Source organism: Paroedura picta, chromosome 14, assembly GCF_049243985.1.
Source record: "Paroedura picta isolate Pp20150507F chromosome 14, Ppicta_v3.0, whole genome shotgun sequence".
NCBI lineage: Eukaryota > Metazoa > Chordata > Lepidosauria > Squamata > Gekkonidae > Paroedura > Paroedura picta.
Genome location: NC_135382.1, coordinates 9,888,956 through 9,911,827, shown reverse-complemented (window position 1 = coordinate 9,911,827; position 22,872 = coordinate 9,888,956). Strand labels below are relative to the sequence as shown.

At 47.4% G+C, this 22,872-nt stretch overlaps 2 protein-coding genes across 5 annotated transcripts in view; one reads left to right on the top strand and one right to left on the bottom strand.

The window, feature by feature from the left end:
* The window catches only part of UBE2D2 (ubiquitin conjugating enzyme E2 D2), a 38,237-nt gene extending 16,768 nt beyond the window's left edge, over positions 1-21,469 (bottom strand). The window contains exon 1 of the mRNA XM_077310739.1: positions 20,978-21,469. Within this exon, the coding sequence (XP_077166854.1) occupies positions 20,978-21,469 (492 nt within the window). The remainder of the gene's footprint in view (positions 1-20,977) is intronic.
* Positions 21,468-22,872, top strand: part of STING1 (stimulator of interferon response cGAMP interactor 1) — a 39,301-nt gene continuing 37,896 nt past the window's right edge. The window contains exon 1 of one of the 4 annotated variants that reach the window (XM_077310729.1): positions 21,468-21,654. In XM_077310729.1, the coding sequence (XP_077166844.1) occupies positions 21,468-21,654 (187 nt within the window). Of the gene's footprint in view, positions 21,686-22,872 lie in introns of all 4 variants that reach the window. The other 3 variants (XM_077310735.1, XM_077310733.1, XM_077310732.1) reach the window with 3 other exon arrangements.

Here is a 22,872-nt window from a genome sequence, read left to right as displayed (position 1 = left end):
TTCGTCTTGCAGTCCAAGGGACTCGCAAGAGTCTTCTCCAGCACCAGAGTTCAAAAGCCTCAATTCTTTGACGCTCGGCCTTCCTTATGGTCCATCTTTCGCAGCCATACATTGCAACTGGGAATACCATAGCCTTGACTAAACGCACTTTTGTTGGCAGGGTGATGTCTCTGCTTTTTAGGATGCTGTCTAGATTTGCCATAGCTTTCCTCCCCAGGAGCAAGCGTCTTTTAATTTCTTTGCTGCAGTCCCCATCTGCAGTGATCTTGGAGCCCAGGAAAATAAAATCTGTCACTATCTCCATTTCTTCCCCATCTATTTGCCAGGACCACAGCATCTAACAATCTTTAAACAGCCCGTGGCGCCACGGGCGCCACGGACTAAATAATTCGTTAAGCCCCCTAGAGGTGGGCTTTGTCCGTGATGAGGAAGGGTCCGGGTTGGACCCTTCCTCACGACAGACAATCGGAGGGACCAATCTCGCGAAGCGCCTCTCGCAGCGTCAGACCGCCGCCCGAGGGAACCCCCAGCAGTCACGCGAAGCGCGGCTGCTGGGGGTTCCCTCCCTGCCGGACTCACGCGCCTTTCAAAACCCCTTTTTATAAAGGGGCTTTGAAACTAGTCTAACAATAAAAGCATAAAACCTCCACCCACAAACCCAAAACTAATAATCACAGCCAAGGACCTCCCCCTCCCCTTCTCTTCCTCGCTCTACAACATCTCCAGAGGTGATGTTATGCGGAGCCTTCTAGGAGGGAAGAGCTCCATCTTACAGGCCTTGCAGAACCGTGTCAGCTCCGAAAGGCCCATAGCTCTTCCGGGAACTCATTCCATCAAACAGGGTTGCACTTACCTGTTGTTCACAGATATTTTGCGTGCAGATACACATTGGGACTGTGCAAGCACGGGCCAGCTATGGAAAACCTTTAGCAGCTAAGCTCCTACAGGGGGCGCTCCAGCCCATAGAACTGCACATGTGCCCCCTTTTGCACACAGTGCCCATGTAACTAGGGCTCAGCATCCCCAATCTCCTCAGTTCCAAACCTCCGCCGCAAGCCAAATCTGATGGAATCTGCCAGACGGAATGGAACCAAGCTCACAGCAGGGATGGGGGGAGGGAATGTGTGCCTGCACACAAGATATCGCTGAACAACTGCTACAGGTAAGTGCAATCCCATTTTCATTATCTGTCTTGTGATGCAGTCCTACATTGGGACCTTCACAAGCTAAATACCTTAGGAGCTGGGGTGATCCCTTCAGGAAAACACAGACTGAACGACTGCCTTGCCAAATGCGGAGTCTCTTCTGTCAGGGAGGTCGATGGCATAGTGCTTAATGAAGTCTCTTTTTTTGCCCTGGTCTCTGCCTTGCAAATGTCTACCAACAGGATGTTATGGTGAAATGCTGCCAAGGAGCCAATAGCATGCAAGGATTGCGCTCAAACATGGACCAGACATGGAATCTTCGCTGTCAAGTAAGCAGACTTGATCATGGAAACCATCCATCATTCAATAGACTGAACAGAATCCTTATTACCCTCATTTGGGCCCCAATAACAAATAAAGATTGTGCAGAACAAAAATCCATTGTTCTGTGTAAATAATACAACAATGCAGCTAGGGAATGTACTTTTTTCTCTCAATCTGACAGTGGATTAGGAAGAAACACCGGTAATGCAATGTCCTGAGACAAATGAGAGGAGACCACCTTAAGTAAGAAACCCAGGCCCAATCTTAAGACCAACTTTGATGGAAGTAATGGTAAGTATGGGGGATCCATTCTAAGAGCTCACTAATGCATCTGGCTGATGGCAACAAGAAGACCGTCTTCATTGAAAGAAAACTTAGTGGAATGGAATGTAGGGGTTCAAACAGTGGACCCATTGAGACTGGTAGAACTACTGACAGGGACCCCTGTGGCACAATCTTGGGAGCAGAGGGAAACATATTCATAAGGTCCTTAAGAAACCACTGGGATAATTTATGGGGGGGGGGAATGGAAGATCCCTGAATTTCCTCATGAAATGCTGACAGGGCAGCCAGATGGGAATGGGCAGATGAAACCCTCAACTCGCTCTGGGGCAAAAGCAGGAGGTAGTTGACAACCGTGGAGGGAGGGCAAGAAAAGGGGCAGTGGCCTTGGAGCCTTCCTTAAACCTTGCCCACTTTAAATTGAAAGCACAGGTAGTGGAAGGTCTGTGAGATTGCATGAATACTTCTCGTACTCCCAAGGAAAAAAGTCGTTGTTGACAGACCAACCATGCTATAAGGTGGAGCCTCTGAATCTCTATGATGGGAGGGGAACGAAATGTGAGTAAATTGAGTGTTAGCGGGAATGGGATTTCTCTGCCCCGAGATAATGCTGAGGCCATGCCGGTGCTACTAGAAGTGCAGTGGAACTGTCCAGCTGCATTTTGTGGAGCACCCTGGAAATTAACAGGAGGGGTGGGAACATATAGAGTAGAATCCCACTCCAAGTGAATTGGAATGCATTGTCCAATGACCCCAGACCTCTGCCTGCCATGGAGAAGAACACCAGAGCCTTGGTAGACTCAGAAGAAGCAAACAGGTCTATCTGAGGGAAACCCCACTCCTGGAACACCAGAATTAGGTGATGATAGGCAAGGAACCCCTCATAAGTTTGTATAAATTCTTTGCTTAATCAGTCTGCTTGCACAATCTATACTGCTGCAATGTGAAACGTTCTTATATCCATGGAAAATGAAATGGCTGTTTTCCAGGTCAGAATGGCCTCCTTGCAGAGGTGCCAAGATTATGTTCCTCCCTGTTTGTTTGGTGGACATACTGTTTGTTTGCACAAGAAACCTCTTGCCCTGGAGAATACCTGAAAATGAAGTTAGGGCCAAACAAACCATTCTAAGCTCCAGTAAATGCATATGTAGTCTCTGTTCCAACATTGATCAAACCCCTTGGATGAACCCACCCTCACAATGTGCCCTCCAGCCTGTAAGGGAAGCATCCACATCACATCATGGGTCCATAAACCAAAGGGAACCCCAAGGAAGATATTAGAATTAAGTGCCCACCACTATACCAATGAGACTACAGGCCTCAGAACTGAAAAATGGAAAGGAGTATTCTTTAATGGATTAAAACATTTTGGAAACTATGCTTGTAATTCTCTCATATGCCAACAGGCAAAAGAGACAAACAAGGTAGTTAAGACCATTAACCCAAGAAGTCTGTATGAATGTCGGTCTCCATCAATTGCGAAGGAGACAGTGGCACATTACCTTCAATGCCTGCACATGGTACTTGGGAAGGAACACCTTCCCCTGATGGAAATCTAAAGTAGTCCCTATAAACTTGACTGTTTTAGAAGGGATTAAAGCAAGACTTCTAAAAGTTAACTTCTAACCCCAAGTTTAAGCAAGTCTCTACCACAAAATCAATCTGGGATTATAATCTCTGGGCTGTGGAACCCACAAGAAGCAAATTGTCCAAGTAAGGGGAAATAGTCATACCCTTGTTACGAAGGAACGCTACAACTACTGCCATACATTTGGTGAAAACTCTTGGTGCCGTAGCCAAACCATAGTATAAAACTTCCAAATTGGCATAGTAAATTCATCCAGTCCCTCCAAAACGGGGAGCCTAATATTAGTTAAGAGTCTCTGAATAGAAACGGCTCAACACCTTGTCCTTCGGGCATGTATCAGAAGTAGCAAAATCCCGATCTAATTGCTCTCCGTGCAAACAATAGTCCTCCAGCGGCGATGTAGACGAGGAGTCTCCAATGTTTTTATCTGGAAATGGTTCCAATGTAGTGCTGGGTGATGGCACAGACTGCTGAATCTGATTGCAATCCTTTGATTGCTGAGGATGACTTCCTACACTGAAGTAGAAGAAGCAGAGTTGTTTTTTATATGCCACTTTTCTCTACCAAAAGGTATATCAAAGCAGCTTACAATCGCCTTCCCTTTCCTCTCCCCACAACAGACACCCTGTGAGGAAAGTGAGGCTGAAAGAGCCCTGATATTACCGCCCAGTCAGAACAGCTCTATTGGTGCTGTGGGGAACCCATGGGATTCCTCTGCCCCGAGCGGGTAGTCCAGTCTGGCTTGCTATAGTACAAGCCACCACTCTTAACTACAACACCAAGCAGTGCACCTCTGTTTTTTCACTGTCTAAAACTCATACAGCTGAAGGAAGACAAACAACATGTGTAGATAATTTGTCCCCAGGAAGGGGTATCTTAATATTAAAATAATACAATGTCATTCAGAATTCCTTCTCAATGATCAATGAAATGATAGCATGGTAAGGTCAGGGGCCTGTGTCAGCACTGCTTATTTCCACCACTGTTGAAACCTAGCTGCTGGCTACCATCTTGTGACAGTGGAAGCCTTCTGAAGAATTGGCAGTAGCCGAAGGAGATGATCCTTCTGCAAATAACTACATAAAGACTGGATGGGAGCTCCCTTAGAGAGGGTGTCATGCCCCTGCTGCCACCTCCCATCTCCCAGGAGTTGCCACAGCAACCAGGGCCTGCAGCTGAACCAGCTCTGGCAGAAGAGAGAGGGGCCTCTGAATGTGCAGCAGGGGAAAGCAGCACAAGTCAGCCAGGCTCTTCCCAAGAGGCATCTTTGGTGCACCCGCAGATGCATTCCAGCCCTGACAGCTCACCTGAACAATGCAGACGAATCAGAAGGGTGATGTTTGCTGAACACTGAGGGAGCCAGAGACTGCAGGCACGCTGTCAAAGTAGATGGGGCCCAGCTGGGATAGTTCCTGGGGAGGAGCAAGTCCTCCACCTGGTGCAGCCAATTAGCTGGGCTGCTTTTAGGAGCTCTTTGACATGGGTGCAATCTATGCAGAAACCCTCCTGTCCGGCTTGGATTCCTTGGTCTGCAAACTGACTCCCATAGGCTTCCCTGACTCCTAGTAAACGGCTTTTGACTACGTACCTGACTTTGTTGAATATATGCTTATCTGGACTCTGACCTTGACTACTCTTTGCCTTGCCCTTCTCTGCTTGCTTTGATTCCTAACGACTTGGACTGGACTTTGACTTTGTTCTGGTGTGGACTCCGGCTAGGCTCTGCAGCCCATGCACCTCCTGCACAGCTGCCACTGGGTGTGGCCAGCTAGTGCAGCATAGAGGGGGTTCACTAGCTGCAAAGTGAACAGGCTGTGCTCCTTCCTCTGGCTATATCTCCAATAGTGCCTGCCCTCCTACCAGAAATGGTGGGAAAGAAGAAAAAAAAAGAAAGGCCTGCCTGCCTGATGGCTCTTTGTTAAGGAAAGTCATGGAACAATATTAATCTACCTTAATCAGGAAAGCAGGACAAAGAACACCAAGAGAAACTCACCAACTCAAGAGAGAAGGACTGGTTGGCTAGCTCTCGCCTTGAGAGTTGGCCAGGCGGAATAACCCTCTGCAGGAAGCTGTCCACTGACCAGTATTTCTACCTCAGCCAGTATGCCAGTGTAATCATAATCTTATGCCCAACCCTATCAGAGTGAAGGATTTGTTTTTTCCCCCCTAGTTATAATGCCTTCCATTAAATGCAAGTATCACTAACTAGCCAATTAGTCTCCAGGGGATCGATCAAGGTGAATAGCCATTTTGCAAATGATAATGAAGCTTATGACAATGCATCATCCTGAAAACTGAGACTTAACTTTCCTGTCTCATTACCAATGCTGATTTCTCCATGCTTACTATCCTTCTAAAGAAGAGTTGGTTGCTATACACCACTTTTCACTGCCTGAAGGGAGTCTCAAAACAGCTTACAATTGCCTTTCTTTCCTCCCCCCACAACAGACACCTTGTGAACTAGGTGAGGCTGAGCAGGCACTGACAGAACTGCTGTGAAATCAATTCTTAACAGGACTGTTGACTAGCCCAAGGTCACTCAGCTGACTGCATGTAGAGAAATGAGGAATCAAACCTGCCTCTCCAGATTAGAAGCTGTCGCTGTTAACCACTACACCAAGCTGGCTGTGCATATATTATCCCTAATGCAACCATGCTTGTTATTGCCATTCAAGAATGAAATAGGAGGGAAACGGTCCAGTGAAGCAGTGGTCCCCCAACCTGCGGTCTGCGGCCCGGTGGCGGGCCGCGAAGGCCTTGGCGCCAGGCCGCGGCTTCTTCCCTCCCCCGCCCGAAGCGAGAAGCTTGCCAGGCCGCGAGCAAATTGGCCGCAGAAGCGGCCGATTAGCTTGCGGCCCGGCAAGCTTCTTGTTTCGGGCGGGGGAGGGAAGAGAAGCTTGCCGAGCCGCAAGCTAATTGGCCGCTTTGGTGGCCGATTTGCTGGCGGCCCGGAGGGGCCGGGAGGTGAAGCCGCGGCCGCCGGCATGGCGGTGGCGCAAACGCGCATGCGTGGACTGCCGCGCATGCGTGTTTGCGCCCCTGCTGGCACAAACACGCGTGCGCAGCAGTCCGCGCACGCGCGTTTGAGCTGGGGCTGCCGCGCGTATATGGGCCCCCAGGCCGCCCTCTCCCCACTCACCGGAGCAGCGGTCCGTGGCAGCCGAAAGGTTGCGGACCGCTGCAGTGAAGGACCAGACACAAAGCAAACAATAGGGCACTGGGATTCCAATATGGTTCATCAAATATGACTTCAGTTGATTCTTCAATATCCAGAATTCTAAATAAATCCCAACACGTTTCACTGCACAGCTTTATCAAGGGACATCAACTTCAAAATGTTTTCAATTTTGACGAACAAATCTCTTAACAGAGAATAAGATTATCAAAGCAATTCTATAAACAGCTACTCCTAGCTTAAGGCATCTGGACGTCTGTTTGCATTCACCCATAATCATGAACATGTAAACTTTATTTCGATACAAGACCAGCAAATAACAGAATGCAATGAGGCAAATATAAAACAATGAACCCAGATTAAGAAGATGAACAACAGACAGGCAAGTCACTGCTTGCAGACAACCAAGGTAGTTTCACAATGTCAGAGTTTATCAGAATACAGTCCCAAGGGTCAGATACCAGTTAGACAGACGTAACTCCCAGCTTCAAGTCCAAAGGAGAATCCAACAGCAGAATGTGTGTCTAAGATATAGGTTAGAGTCAAATGCAAGGAAATCAGTCCAAAGCAAGGTCAGTGCAAACAAACAAGTTGCTTCCACATAGCTACTCCCTAGTTTGCTGCTTATGTACACCATGCCAAACACCTGCCAATCACTTCAGCCCTGCTCCTGCAAAGACTCATCCTCCTCATTGATGTGGAACCAGTGCTGTGCTGACAATTGAGCTCTGCGTCTTCTATCTTGTAGTTCCCTCATCTTCCCTCTACGCAGTTCCTGAGGCTCTGGGGACAGTGGAGGTGAACAGATCAGCAGATGACTCTCTGCTGCCAATTGCACTGGTACCTGGCCGCAGATTTAAGTCCGGCTCCTCAAAGATTGACTCCTGCAGTGTCTCTATCATTGGCCATGGCACTGGGTCCAGTCTGTTGACTGCTTCTTCCTCAGAGGAGTCCTCTGCATCATTTAACTCTGCTGGAGCTGGCTGGTCCTTGACATCTGCACGCCCATAGGTAAAATTTGGCAACTTTGTGGGTTATGTCCTGAGAGTTGTTCAGATCTTCCCAGGTTGGTTGACAGAACTGGAGCAATATACTGATGTCAAATGTCATTACAGAATGGGCAATGAAGCAGAACATGTTCAATGACTCTACTTTTCCAGTGTGACACAGACAAAAGCCATTGAGGAAGTAGCAGACAATGGTATTTGTCCTCCAGAAGGGCGGAAGGTAGAACATTAAAGCATCCTGGGGTAAAGACTGTCCAAGACCTAGGGATCTCAATGGACTTAAGGTAACCTGCTGGTTGAAAACATTTGGATAATAACTGGATATTTCTGTATCTGCACCATACCTGATGAATGGTGTTATCCCAGAACTGTCATTTGTGTCTTTTGCTTTTTGATAGCCAACATGTAGTAAAACTTGAGAGGAAATGCCATGCTCCTGGAGCTTCCCCACAACCACTCTTAGCCAGGTTGGATAATGGCTGTTACCAAAAATCAAGGGAGTTAGCCCCACTAAACCGTAGGTGAATGCACCTAACAGTGCATACATGCCCCCAAGGAGATGACTTATAATCTGAGAAGAGAATATGAAATACAATGAGGGACTCCAAAAGCCATCTGTAAGAACTTAAATTGTACTGCTTTCAATGGGCACCTTTCGTATAAAGAGCTGGGTCACAACTTTCCTTTGGAAAACCTTGACTGCTGCAGGATAAAGGAGGCTCCTTTTGCAAACTGGAATCTTCCAATGGTTGCTCTACGGGCAGTCTCTGCAGTGCCTGAGCTCTCCGGTGTCCAGACAACTGGAAAACTAAGCCAAGGTATTTGAAGACTTGTTTGTGTGCTGTTGTGGCCCTCAGTTTTCCATTGATGTTTTAGTAAAGATGAGGACATTTGGTTTCTGTTAGTTTATCACAAGCTGCTCCTCTTTACAGTATGAAGTAAAGGCATGGAGTGCTCTTCCAAGGCCCATAACCCACAATCAAGAGGCATAAATTAAACTTGAAGCCATCACTGATGGGTGTTTTATATTAAATTTAAAAAAAACACAACTGCTGGGCCCTTCATAGAAACAGAGCAGGAACACAATTCAACACAGGTTCGACTTAATTACAAACAGTTGATTTTTACTGAACTGCTAAGTTTCTCTCTTTCCTGTTGTCAATTCACAGGTGACTGATGGCGATTCCACAGGGTTTCTAAGGCAGCGGTTCTCAACCCGGGGGCGCAACCCCACAAGGGGTCATTTGGCCTTTTCTTGGAGGTCGCAGTGGCAGCGGCATGGCTTGGCCTCCTCCATACCACCTCAGAGCTCACTGAGGCAGTGCGGAGGAGGCCAGCACCATCCCGCTGCTTCTGCTGCCACTCTGGCCACTGCCGCCTCCTCTCCTGTGATGATGGCCCCCTCGGCGCCGCTTCAGTAAGGTCCGAGTTAGTGCGGAGGAGACCAGCAACATGCCGCTACAGCTCTGGCCTCCGCCACTGCCCCGCGACGCCTCCAGCGAGCATGAGCTCCGCCATGTGAGCATGCACACCTGAGCGTGCACGCCGCTGCCACAGCCCCTGCTGTAGGAGTCGTGGAGCAGCAGCGGTTGAGACCCACTGTTCTAAGGCAAGAGACATTCAGAGGTGGTTTGCCGCTGCCTGCCTCTGTGTAGTGTGCCTGGTATTCCTTTGTGGTCTCCCATCCAAATACTAGCCAGGGCCTATCCTGCTGAGCTTCTGAGACGTGACAAGATCAGGCTAGCCTGGGCTATTCAGGTTAGGGCCAAGTTTCTGCCTCTCACATTTTGGCTCAAACAGGCTATGCAAAGTCACAAGTTCTCTGAACTGTTAAGCTGTTCCTGGTGCCAAGTTGCTTTGGTACACAGCAATTGAAGAATCACCAATGCAGTTTCCTACCAATATCTATTAAGTTATACAGAACATAATGGATAAAAGAGGGACAGGGAAGTTGGGATCCACGATGAATGTAAAATAAGCCTATCTGGATTCTACAACAAAAATCTAAAACTATTTGATTTAGATGAATCTGCACATAAACAGTAATGGCTTCAACTTGCAAGCTTTCCTTTCAGCTGGACCAGGTAACTGCAAGATGCACAGCAGCTGCTTGAAGAAAGCTTGTTGAGATTACAGCATTTTTCCTCTTGAGATTCTATAAACTGGTGGGGCAAGACCTTTGGGATGGTGGTCTAAATCCCAGTGAGAAAATAGCAGATTTCCCACTCATTCTAGATATATATATTTGATATTAAAGGGTCCATACAAGTGCTCTGGAGCATCTTGTGGTGCAGGGTTGTAAGGCAGCTGACATGTTGTCTGAAGCTGTCTGTCCATGAGGCTGGGAGTTCAATCTTAGCAGCCAGCTCAAGGTTGACTCAGCCTTCCATTCTTCCAAGGTCGGTAAAATGAGTACCCAGCTTGCTGGGGGGTAAACAGTAATGACTGGGGAAGGCACTGGCAAACCACCCCGTATTGAGTCTGCCATGAAAACACTAGAGGTCATCACCCCAAGGGTCAGACATGACTCGGTCCTTGCACAGGGGATACCTTTACCTTTTACAAGTGCTCCATTAAGAGTTAATGTGTCTATAAACTTTGCACAAGCCAAGGAAAGCAATATCTGCATTAGGCGTGCAAACTGTTAGATGCAAGCCTTGCAAATTAAACAGGGAGAGCTATAAAAAATACATACACTTGGGGCTCAACAAATCCCAGGTGTCAGTTTGCCATGGCGCCTAGAAATTTCACTCTGGCACTTAGCATTAGAAAACTAAAGCACAAGCCTAAAGACTAAAATGGGATTGGCTTCTAAATATTTGCGACAGGGGCCAAAAGCGGAAGAACACTGATTAAGACTTGCACAGATCCCACCTTTTCTGCCATTTTTGAGGGCTTAAAGCAGCACTCACTGCAGTTTCAAAGGATTTTCCAAATAAGCCATTTGGTTTCTTGCTGACAGATTTTCAATACATTTAGCAATTAGGACTTCATTCACTAAAGAGCCGGGTTTTATATCCTGCTTTTCTCTTCCCTAAGGAGTTTCAAAGCTGCTTACAATCGCCTTCCCTTCCTCTCTCCACAATGGCCACCTTGAGAAATAGGTGGGGCCAAGAGAACGATGACTGGCCCAAAGTCTTCATGTGAAGGAAGAGTGGGTAATCACACCCAGTTCTCCAGATTAAAGTCTTAACCACTACACCACACTGGTACAATACCTCACTGGCTTTTAAATTTTAAACTATGAACAGACATGTTAAAAACCAAACTGACCAATTCTGAAGTTAATAAAAAATAAAGAATCCTTGACTACAGCCCTAAACCCAACATCTGAACACAGCCCGCGGCGCCGTAAAGACTTTGTGGGAGGAGTTATGGCGGGCTCGGTCCAGGATGAGGAAGGGTGCCGATTGGCCCCTTCCTCCGGACAGACCATCGGCCCGGCCAATCGGCAGGCGTGAAGTGCCTGCCGATTGGTCCGGCCGATTCCCACCCTGCTCACAAGGAAGCAACTGCGAGCCGCGCAGAGTTGCTCCTTTGCCACCGGCCTGACGCGTCGGAGGCGCAAAGCGCCTCCGACGCGTCAGGCCGCCGGCAAGGGAGCCCTCGGCAGCATGTAGAAATCATTGCCTTGTAGATGTGTATTTTTGTATGATGGGCCAATCAGCTTATTCTTAGACTAGTAATCAAGCCCGCTGTACCTAAAATACAGCGGGCGCTAGGCATGGGAGCCCCCGGCAGTCGCGCGGAGCTTTTGTTTTTGCTCCGCGCGACTGCCGGGGGCTCCCATGCCTAGCGCCCGCTGTATTTTAGGTACAGCGGGCTTGATTACTAGTCTAAGAATAAGCTGATTGGCCCATCATACAAAAATACACATCTACAAGGCAATGATTTCTACATGCTCCCCATATATATATATATTAAAAAAGTAGGACCTGGTGACTTTTGCTCCTCTCCATACCCATTATACTCCTAAACAAAAGCATGACCAGACAAGTTTTGTGCCTCTCCCCACCATTACATCCCCAAACATCCTCCTGAAAGGCAAACATGGGAAGGGGTCAATCAACAGAAAAGATCCCTTCCATTTGCAGATATAAATATTATAAAATACATAAATACATTTGCAGGATCCACCCTCCCCACCGAGTCACAGAAGGAAGGTAACAAACATTCAAACTTGAATTAAGACACATGTATAGTTTCTCTCTGAAAGTTAGTTTGGAAGTGGAGACTAATTTCAAGGTAACTATGCTTCAAAACATTCAAAAGAAATCTGTCTAAGATGTACAGCTCAGGTAGACAATTTTTACAGGCATTAGTGATGAGCTGTGAAACTCCGAAGTCCCTTTGAGTGCAGCCGCTAGACTAGATTGGATGCAACTGGCCATTAAGCTGCCCATGCAGCTAACAATACTTAACAAGCCCTACTTAAGTTTGCTACTTGGGAATTCATGTAATGCTACGCATCCTATGCAAGGCAGCTGTTTGCGTCAGCAGTCGTAACAGTAGCATTCACATGAACACATGAAGCTACCTGGCACTGAATCAGACCAACAGTCTATCAAAATCAGTGCTAACTACTCAGACTAGCTGCAGCTCTCCGAGGTCTCAGGTGGAGATCTCCACACTATCTATTATCTGGTCCTTTCAAATGGCAGCCCCAGGTATCAAACATGGAAACTTCTGCATGCAAAGTCAATGCTCTACCACTGAGCTACAAGCCACTTATTATAATCAAAGTCCTGTCCCTACAGAATGAGAGTTCACATGCTCCTGAAAGAAGTCAAAGTAACAGCCACAGCTGTACTCCTAACTGAAAAATAAGGATGCACCCTCCCCCCCCCCAAAAAAAAGCCCTTTCCTTTCCACTATATTCAATGGTGGTCCCAATTTCCAAAGGGAAATCCCCTGAAAACATTTTTTTTGTTGTTTCAGATGCTTCTAAGTCTCAGGATGAAAGAACATGAACATCCAAAGCTCTTGTTAACGGCAAGAGTAAATCAGAAGTCATCAGGATTAAAACAGAACATCTGCTTGGCATTCAGAAGGTTCCAAGTATCTTTGACCAGGTAGTAGGTGAAAGACCTCCATCCTAGACCCTGGAAAGCCACGACCAGTCTGAGTACTGACCTCAATGGGCCAAGTGTCTGGTGTGGCACAGAGCCTGGAAAAACTGGGCTCTAATCTGTTTCTCAGACTGAGAAGCCCACCAAGTGTCTTTGGGCTCATAACAGGAAGGGAGAGGGGTTGGCGTTAGGGTTTTATGAGTACGGTGGGGTTCTGTATTTTTAACTTCTTGTAAGCCACCATGAACCAGCTAGGCCAGAACAGCGGTCAACAAATATGATAATATAAATAAATAACAAATAAGAATCTGTCAGCCTGGCCTATCTTTACTAGTTTGTCGTTATGCAGATTAAGGGGAGGGAGTGAACAATGTGATCAGGGAGAAAGGATATAAATAATATTCAATGTATGTATTTATTCTACTCTTCTTCATACGTACCCATGCACAGAACATCACTGGGTATCTGCCTCACTAGAGAATCCAGATCAAAAACGCTAACTGGCACAACTATGTAAGTTACAAAATGCCCAACTCCAACAGGAGGCTTCACAGAAAATTTCCACCATGAGTTTCAACAATTTCCCCCATCCTGCAACCTCCAGCCCTCTCTCTCTCATGAGTAGCGCGGGGGGGGGGGGGAGAGAAGGTCCCCCTCTGTAGGCAGAATTCCCTTGCAGCACCATATACCTCTGGCGGATCCAACCCCTTACCCATATCAGGGGTAGTCAACCTGTGGTCTTCCAGATGTTCATGGACTACAATTCCCAGCATTTGCTGTTGATGACATCCAGTTGATGACATCCAGTTCTACCTCCTGATGGATGGCCATCCAGATTCACCCCAGAGTCATCTGCTGGATACCTGGAAGCGGTGGCAGGATGGATTAAGCAGAGGTGCCTGAAACTCAACCCTTTGAAGACAGGGGTCCTGTGGCCAGGAAGGAAAGAGCCACATGAGGAAGCTTGCTTAGCCAGCCTGGACAGGGTGAAGCTTACACTTGCACACTCAGCCAGGAACTTGGGCGTGATCTTTGATGCCTCCCTAACTATGGAGGCTCAGATAGTGAGTAGCGCACCTGCTGTTTTTCCATCATCACCAAGCCAAACTAACAACACCCAACTTGGTCCCAGAACACCTAGCCACAGTGATCCATGCAGTGGCCACCTCTACACTGGCCTTCCCTTACCCCTGCCCCAGAAACTGCAGTTGGTCCAGAACGCAGCTGACTGGGTCCTCAAAGGAATACCTTGGAAGGCCAAGTTCGGCCTGTGCTCCAGCAGCTGCACTGGCTTCCGGTTGAATTCCAGATCCAGTTTAAAGAACTGGTTTTCTTAACTTTAGGGCCATTTGTGGTCTAGTACCGGCATACCTAAGGAGCCACCTCTCTGCCTGTGCCCCCCAAAGAGAGCCCCACTCTGCAAATTCCAACTGGTTGTTGGTCCCTAGTCCCAACCAGGGCCAGGATGTTTTCTGTCCAGGCCCCCATTTGATGGAATGAGCTCCCAGAAGAGATCCGGGCCCTGTCAAAGCTGGCACAGTTCCACACGGTCTGCAAGACAGAAATCTTCTACCAAGTCTTTGGTTGGGTTCAATGACCTATAACATCTATGAGCACTCCCCAACAAAAATGTCTCACAGACACCCAGCCTGGAAAAGATCTATGGATAGTCCAATCCCTGGGTAACAAAATGATGCTGCTATTGTTTTATAGATGCTGTTAAATCTGCTAATTTGTTTTATATTGTATATTTTAATCTTTAATTAAATGTTTATTTTAATTAAAATGTTAACTATTAGTTGCATGACATACACAGTCCTGAGCTGGCTTGGAAGGGCAGTATCGAAATCCAATAAATAATAACATTATCCAGAAGCATTCTGGAAATAAACCATTAAGTCAGCCATATAAGGTTGATTTTAATTCAGCTGTTTCCCACATTCTATGTATCTTAAACTACTCAGTCAAAGACATAAAAATCACCCATTTCCTACATATATTCTCATGTCTCTTGTCAGTCTACAGAAATATGAAGTTAGTTCTACGCATGGCATGTGCTGGTATTTCTCACTAGTAGGGATCTCTTGCCCCACAAAAAAAGTCTTAATTGACACATGGGAATCATTGGAACACCAAAAATCTTTCCTCACTTGAAATATAAAGTCTCCACTTCTATGCGAGAGGAAAATGCCCATCTGAGCTTACAAGGTACCGATTACTCAACAGTTGCTACCTGCCACTTTTGGTATTATCTTATTTGCGGACTGCATCAGCAACCACGACAGAAAGTATAAAGCTTCTACTTAATTCTAAGCATTCTTGTGATGGCTATTCCGATTAGCATGTTACGTTCATTTTAAGATGTCTAACACACAATAAGATTGGTTCTACTTATTTTGGGTTCAGTAATCTAGACTCACTTGGCCCAAAGTCAGTCCACCGGGATTCTGCCCCATTTCCCAGGCACCCCCTGCATTGTTTTGTTGTCTAATACCGATCCTCGACTTGCTACTCTTGAGACATGAAGGGGAGGGCTTTTATTGCTCCACCACCCACACAACTGCTAGGTTTGAAATGTAAAAACTGGATAGGAAGAGACTGAATAATTACCATACAAAAAACTGTCTGTCAGAGTGAGTGAAATTCTTTTTAAACGTCTGTTTAAAACCATAACTGCAGCGAATTTAGACAGCTGCGAATATCTCACACTGAATACTCAAAAGGTAATAATGTCACAATAGCATTGCTACTCTATGTGACTAGATTACTGACCAAGCAATACAGCACTGGGTACAAGCCTGAACAAATTTACTTGGAAATACATCCTATTTCAGTCAATGAGGCTGACACCCAGAAAAGGGTGCACAGAGCTGCAGTCTTGAAAAAGCACTTCCAAATATTGCAACGTACTGAATATTTGCAAGTATTTTGTGCTGATTCTTCTGTCCTCCACACTGACGGATGCCTGAAGAGATACACAAGCATGTAAAGAATTGAGTACCCCTGAGACTTCTATCTCCAGAAGCATATGACGTCAACAGCTTGGTATTTAACTAGAGCAGGGGGGCTCATGGGAATCGTAGTTCATGGACATCTGGAGAGCCACAGCTAGGCCACCCCTGAACTCGAGCAACCTGAGTTAGACCAGAATTTAAAATGTTGTTTACTGGGATGCACACTCAGCTAATCCCATCTACATACAGACAATGCCAAAGTGCCATAAAGGGGAAGAGCGGGGAAGGGAAAGTTGTTAAAGGCTTTGTTCTTTTTATTGCTTATATACTGTTAAATAAAAAATGTTTAAAAATCTTTATTTATACCTTGATTTTCACTATCCCAGAGTCTCAAAGTGGTTATAACAATCACCATTCCTTTCCTTCTCTCCTATGAAATAGGTGGGGCTGAGAATGCTGCAAGAGAACTGCTCTGTGTGAACAGCTCTAAAACAACTGTGACTGGCCCAAGATCACCCAGCTGGCTGCATGTGGGGCAGTGGGGAAATCAAGATTTGAGGCTGCCGCTCTTTAACCACTACACCATGCTGCATTCTGATTGAACTGGGCTCTCTTTATGTTCTTATGCTTATCTTTTCTCAGCTCAAGTGAGTTCAGGAAAGGGGATGTGTGAAGCTGAGTGCTCAATATCAGATGCAACTAAAACTCCAAATTGACAGCTTGCTCTCAGACACCGTTTATGCACTGGGAACTTCACTGCCCCAGCTCTCATGCAGGAGCAAAAATCGGGGGTGGATGAGGCACACCGGGCCAAATGCTCCCCCGTGTGGGTGCATGAAGGGGTGGAGTAACCTGCCACGACTAAAACTCCAGCCTGCAGCCCAGCATGAAACCTCCAGTGCGTAAACGGTCAGAGAGAGCATAAATAATTTGGCTGATATTAGGATTCATGGAACCCAGCCTATTTTTTTAGCTCAGGTCGTTTAGAGTTAGCCTAGAGCCAACTTGAAAAATCAAGATAAACATAAAATATATGTAAAATTGTATATGCTTAAAACAGCAAAAAATGTTTCAGCGTGTTAACACTTGAGCTTGTAAGCATTCTCCTAAACTGTTTTTTAAGGCCATAAGAAGCATTTAAAAGGACTCCTCTAGCAAACAAGGGAAATAGCAGAGAGCTGATTTCTTGTCTTTGTGCTGATATCAGGAACAGAGAAGAGAATCCTGCTTTAGAGGACAAGACTATTAATGACTACTTAGCCATGGTGATGGATAGAAATCTCCATGTTCAAACTCAGTCAACCTCTGAATCTCAGAGCTAGGAGGCAACATCAGGGGAAGGCCTTGGCCTCTATGCTCTGTTGTTAGCTACCCAGAGGAACTGCTGGGCCAGTATGTGACAGAGGATGCTGGACTAGATGGACCACTAGTCTGATCGAACAGAGTTCTTCACAGTTCTTATGCTTCTTACCATCTCTAAGCTCAAGTGAGCTCAGGAAAAGGGATATGTGGGGCTGAGGACCCATCTTGCCAGAGAATTGGGGAACGACCTCTGTGCAGAAAATGGCCAGTGTTTGTGCAGCTCTCAAACAAAGCATTTTCTGGACAGCTGCCTTGCCTTCTATAATGGGCTATCCCAGGGGTAGTCAAACTACGGCCCTCCAGATGTCCATGGCAGGGGCTGGCAGGGGCTCCTGGGAATTGTAGTCCATGGACATCTGGAGGGCCGCAGTTTGACTACCTCTGGGCTATCCTATTCAAATACATTTCTGCCCACCCTCTCCTTATTGTGGTCTGGAAGAGTAGTCCCTTTCCTTTGGCAAGATAATGTGAAGCATGCCACTCTGATTAAAGTGGGCCTGCAACAGGAGTGGGTGCTGAACAGCCTACTGCTCACCAAGGAACCTGAAACAGAAAGTATACAGTGCAAAGTTAGTGCACTAGTACATCAGTAGTGCCAAGTTTGCTTAGCTAGCAAAGAATTTTCCAGATCTAGAAATTTTAGTTTCTGGGCTGCAATTCCAGGAACTGAACAGAAAACATAATAAAATCACAATGCTGCATTTTGCAAGGATAACTGAATTTTGCACCAACTGCTATGTAGAGGTGACCCTTAGCTGCAAGCTAAGGGGGGGGGGGTAGATAAGAAAAAATAAAAACCCTGAAAAATGCAACCAAATCCAGAACCAAACAAAAAATATCTCATTTACTGTACCTTAATCACCAGATGCATCTATTACACAGCATTACAGCCATTCCCTAAGGAGTACCTTTCTAGCTTTAATTCTTACCACTTCTTTTCCTGCTGGTGTGAGAGAAGATACACCCTACCTCCTTGCTTCGAACACTGGCTCATAATTGGTGTTGGAGAGGCTAAGATTTTTAAAAAGCCCTTCCCAGATGTGTTCTCTCATCTAGAAAAAAAAACAGTAAGCTGCAAGCTACAAAACTACATCAGATAGAACATCTGTTCAGAGAAGATATTAACCACTTGTCTGAATTCACAGTTTTAAGACCTACTGCTCCAAATACAGTTCTAAGGATGACGGTATCAAGTTACAATATAGCGCCCAGTAATCAGAATTTAGTTTAGATATTTCATGGGATTTCAGTAATTAAAAAATTACAGTCCAGAAACTCCCTAGAAACATTAGCAATTTTAATGTGTACCATTCCATTGAATCTACTGTTCTATACCATCACAATTCTAGTGAGCAAATGAAACTAAACTAAAAGTCACAAAACTGTCATTTTGAGGAGATCAGGGCCCTGACAGAACCTAAACAGTTCCTCAGGGCCTGCAAAAGGGAGCTCCTCCGCCAGGCATTTGGTTGAGGTCAACCCAAACCACCGCTTCCTGTTGGCCCTCAAGCTCCCCCCCCCCACTATGACGGACACTAATTGGCCTTACCCACTGGGTCCTAGTAAGAGTTGAGCTGAGGCTCTTGCAATTTCTATTTCTAATGATGTTGTTATGATCATGTTAAGTTATTATTGTTATGTTATTACTGTTATCACCTGTTACTATATGTTATCTGTATCTTTTCCTGTAAACTGCCCCGAGCCCTCAGGAAGGGCAGTATATAAATATAATAATAAATAAATATAATAAAATAAAATAAATAAATATGCATCACTGGAATCTGAACAACAAGGAACATCAATGCCTTAAATTGATATCTATTTTTTCCCAAGTAACTAAAATGAGCTCTTATCTGGGACAGCCCAAATTATTAGATTTAATAAGCTAATAAAAGCTCCATCCTTGACCCCAAAACAAACATTAGCTGTGACCATCCACTTGTAATGAACAGAACGAGTTACAAGTTCCACAGCTTTCAACATGACTTGCAGTACAATCCTATGCTTCTTTCCTCGGAAGCAAGTCCCACTTTGTGCTTTCTCACCATTCAGTAGACTCAGCGTGGAGCCTTTGTGGTCAAATATTTAAAGCATCAATTTATTAGAACAGCAACAAAGTACAAAGGCATTTTTGCCACCTACAATCACTCCCAGTCCCACCCACAACTAATACAAAGTCCATGCCAGATAACTTGGAAGATTCAGTAGTCCTAGGTTCTCTTTGATAAATGCTACAGTGAGCTATCAGGCACTTCTCAATTCATTCAGGTGGCGTCTACAATTTTTATAGTGTACATATCTGTAAAAGCATAGCATTAATGATATGTTAATGATATTATGGCAATGAAATTCTGAAAATCAGAGTTTGCTGCAGCTCAGTATCATCACCACGTTGGAGGTACTTCCACATTGTTTGTGGAATGATCCTGAGGTGACTGCTCTGTGGCTGCCTTCCTGTTTCCTCTTGAACCCTGTCCCAGTTCAATGATTGCTATGATTATAGGGCACAGCCTAAATAGGGGTGCATAAGCATGACCTTGACAGCCAGAGGGCTGGGATGTAAAGAGCCCTCACTCCTACTGCTGCCATCCGATCACACCATAGTGCAATTAAGAAGGTAAGCTGCCACTTCGACAAGGTTGTGGTTGGCTTCATGGAACATTAGCCCACAACCAAATATAAAATAGCTTTGAGAGAAATATTTAACTGGACTTTTGAAAAGCTCCAGCCTCAGTTATTAAAAGCTTAATTACTGAATGCTGAAGAAAACTCAAAACTACAGCACAGTGTTTGGTTGACTTCAGTATCCTTCAAGAGGATCAGTAGTGAGCATTTCCATTTTATTCTGTTTAAACATAAATTTCCATTACTCTCCAGACTAATAAAACTTGTAATAAGCTAAAGCACCTCAGGTAGCAGCAAATATGACTTTTCTAGGTTCCATAAACAAGCATCCCAGGGAACCATTAACAGAAAAACACAGGAGAGAAAAATGGCAAGTATGCACTGTCAGGAATTTAACATTTCTTATTGTAAAACGCTTATCAGCAAGACCATCTCTTCTGTCCTAGGTAAAGCCATCTTTGCAGGGGGCCAACCTTTCAATGGGCAAAATTAACAGTTGTCTTCTCTATTGTGGCCCCCCCCCCCCACCTTATGGCATGGCCTGCCTTGAGGAGGTCAGGACGGCTTCCACTCTGCTGGCTTTCAGCAAACTCGGTAGAAGTAAATTATTCAAGAGGGCCTTCCTACCCAGAAAACAGGGTAGCCCTGTACGAAAGGCCTCACAAAATTATTTGGACAAATTATCGAGGGCTGTGGTCTGTGCCACTGCGATGATCCCCCTTGTGTAATTGCCCATCACTTATGCCAGGGGTAGTCAAACTGCGGCCCTCCAGATGTCCATGGACTACAATTCCCAGGAGCCCCTGCCAGCATTCGCTGGCAGGGGCTCCTGGGAATTGTAGTCCATGGACATCTGGAGGGCCGCAGTTTGACTACCCCCTGACTTATGCCTTCCTCACCTCTGGTCGCTCTTGTTGTCTGTACTGACTCCCGCTTCGCCAGCCCCCCTTGAACCCGAAAGGCAGACTATGAAGAAGGCCAGCAAAAATGAGCACGAGTCCCTAACTGGTCCACGGACGGAAGCCGGCCTTGCAGAACCCCCACGGCACTGACTCCCAGGCAAGCCTGCGCCCGCCCTCCCTCCCTCCCTCCCACCTCCGGGCTTCTCGCGGGGGGACTTTTGCAGAAGCAGCGCCCGAAGAACGAGGATGCAGCTGCGGCGGCCCAGAGGCAGGCAGGAAAGAGGGAGAGAGAGGCGGGACAAAGCCCAAGCAAAACCACCCCCGCCAGGCAGGCCGCGTGCGGGCAGGCGCCGAAGCGGGGAGGGGGTTCCCCAGCGCCCGTGCAGGGAAAGGGACAGGCCCGGGAGCGAGGAGGGGCCCACGCAGAGCCCAGCCCGGCCCGCGAGGGAGGCCTCTCCCAGGCCCGGCCCGGCTTACGTAAGGCGCGGAGGGGCAGCCCCCCTCCTGCTCCTCCGCCGGCCCGAGCGGCCGCCCGCCTGCCTACCTTGTGGATTCTCTTCAGCGCCATCGCGGCGGCGGCAGCGGCGGCGGCGGAGCCTGCTGAGGGCGGCGCGCGGGGAGGCAGGAAGGAAGGAAGGGAGGGGACTACTTTTCCTGCGGCGGAAGGAGCGCGGCGGTGGCTCGGCGGAAGCGGGCGGAGGGCGCTCTTTCTTGCTCGATCCCTCCCTCCCTGGGTCTCCGGGGCTCTTCGTCCGCCGCGCCCGGCCCTCGGCTGCTCTCCGCGGCGCTCGTCCCCCTCCCGTCCGGCAGCGCAGGCGGCAGCGCAGGCGGCGGCGCCCTCCCCCCGCACGGGCTGCTGGCTCGCGCTCTCTCTCCCGCCCTCCCTCAGGGCTCCCTCCGCGAAGTGCCCGTCGCTCAGCACTGCGGCTGCTCCGGCCGCATCACCCCCGCCCTCCCGCGCGGAGTTCTTTATGACGCAATAGCGGCCCGCAAGGTTCACGGGATTCCTCCGCCCGGCCAAGGACGGAGTGCGCATGCGTTCTGAAGCGACCGCCCGTCCGGCCACGGCCCGGGGGAAGCCGGCTTCGCGAACGCGGGCGGGCAGAACTCGACGGCGGGCAACAATCGTGAGAGGGAAGAGGAGGCGCGAAGCCGGGCGGAGGGATATCCCCTCTTCTTTGACAGTCGGGGCGGGCGAACGCGGCGCCATTATCGCGAGAGGTGACCGAGACGGAACTGTTTCCGGGGAAAGGTCAGGAGGAGCGCGCTGATTGGCCGCCTCCCGGAAGTTATTGGAGTGGTGCCCGCTCAGTGACGGCCGAGGGCGGCGCGCTTAGACATTGACAGCTGTTCGCCGCCGCGCCCGTTCAGCTTCGAGAGCCCCGGAGCCGCCACCCGGCCTCCCTCAGTGAGGACGGAATGGGCAGGAGAGCTCTATCGAGTCAGCGGCGCCTAAAGCGGCAGGCCCGACGCCCAAGAGACCCGCCTGGCCTTCCGCAGGAAAGCCGTCTCCTTAGACCAGGGGTAGTCAAGCTGCGGCCCTCCAAATGTCTATGGACTACAATTCCCATGAGCCCCTGGCAGGAGCTCATGGGATTTGTAGTCCATGGACATCTGAAGGGCCGCAGTTTGACTACCCCAGCCTTAGACGTTAAGGTGCCACAGGACTCCTGTTCTGGCCTCGTACAAATAATGCCCTTGCTTGTCTGAATGGATTTGTTTTGTTGCTGATCGTGTGGCACACGTGTAGCATAGCCAGGAAATCCTAGGGTTGTCTGGCGGCGGGGTAAGAGATATCTGTAGGTGTTTTGCCATCGCTTGCCACTGCATCAGGGTTGACCCTGCTTAGCTTCTGAGAGCTGACGGGGCATGCCTTGGGGTCTGGAATAAACAGCCCGGCATCTTTTCCTTACAGGCATTCAGTTGGGTCCCAACGAAGAACCTGCACAGGTTTCTTCATGGAACAGATTGTGAATTCAAACTAGTGGTGGAACTTGACATGTAGAATTGCATCTTGAGCAGATGCTAACTTTTCATTCTAATAATTCAGTGTCTGTTTTACAAATGATAAATGCCAGTTTGTGTACCTGCCTGTGATGTAAACGTGCTCACTCGGGTTCCCTTGTAAGAAGTGGCAGTGGTGTTGTTAGCATCAAGCTACAGGTTGGAAGACCCAGGCTCATGCCTGTCCATAGTGCTAATGTCTCCCTTTTAATCGTGTATACAAAGCGCTCACATCCAGCAGCTGCATTCTACAGGAAGAAAGAATCATGTAACATGTAATTCAGTTCTAAAACGAATGCTGTTAGATTTGTTTGTCCTGAAGTGTGGAATGTTCAAGCAAATGAAAAACAGGAATAATGTCAAAATAACACACTTGCAACAGTAAGTGTGAAAAATGTTTGGAATAAACACACACAAAATCAGGCTAATAATCTA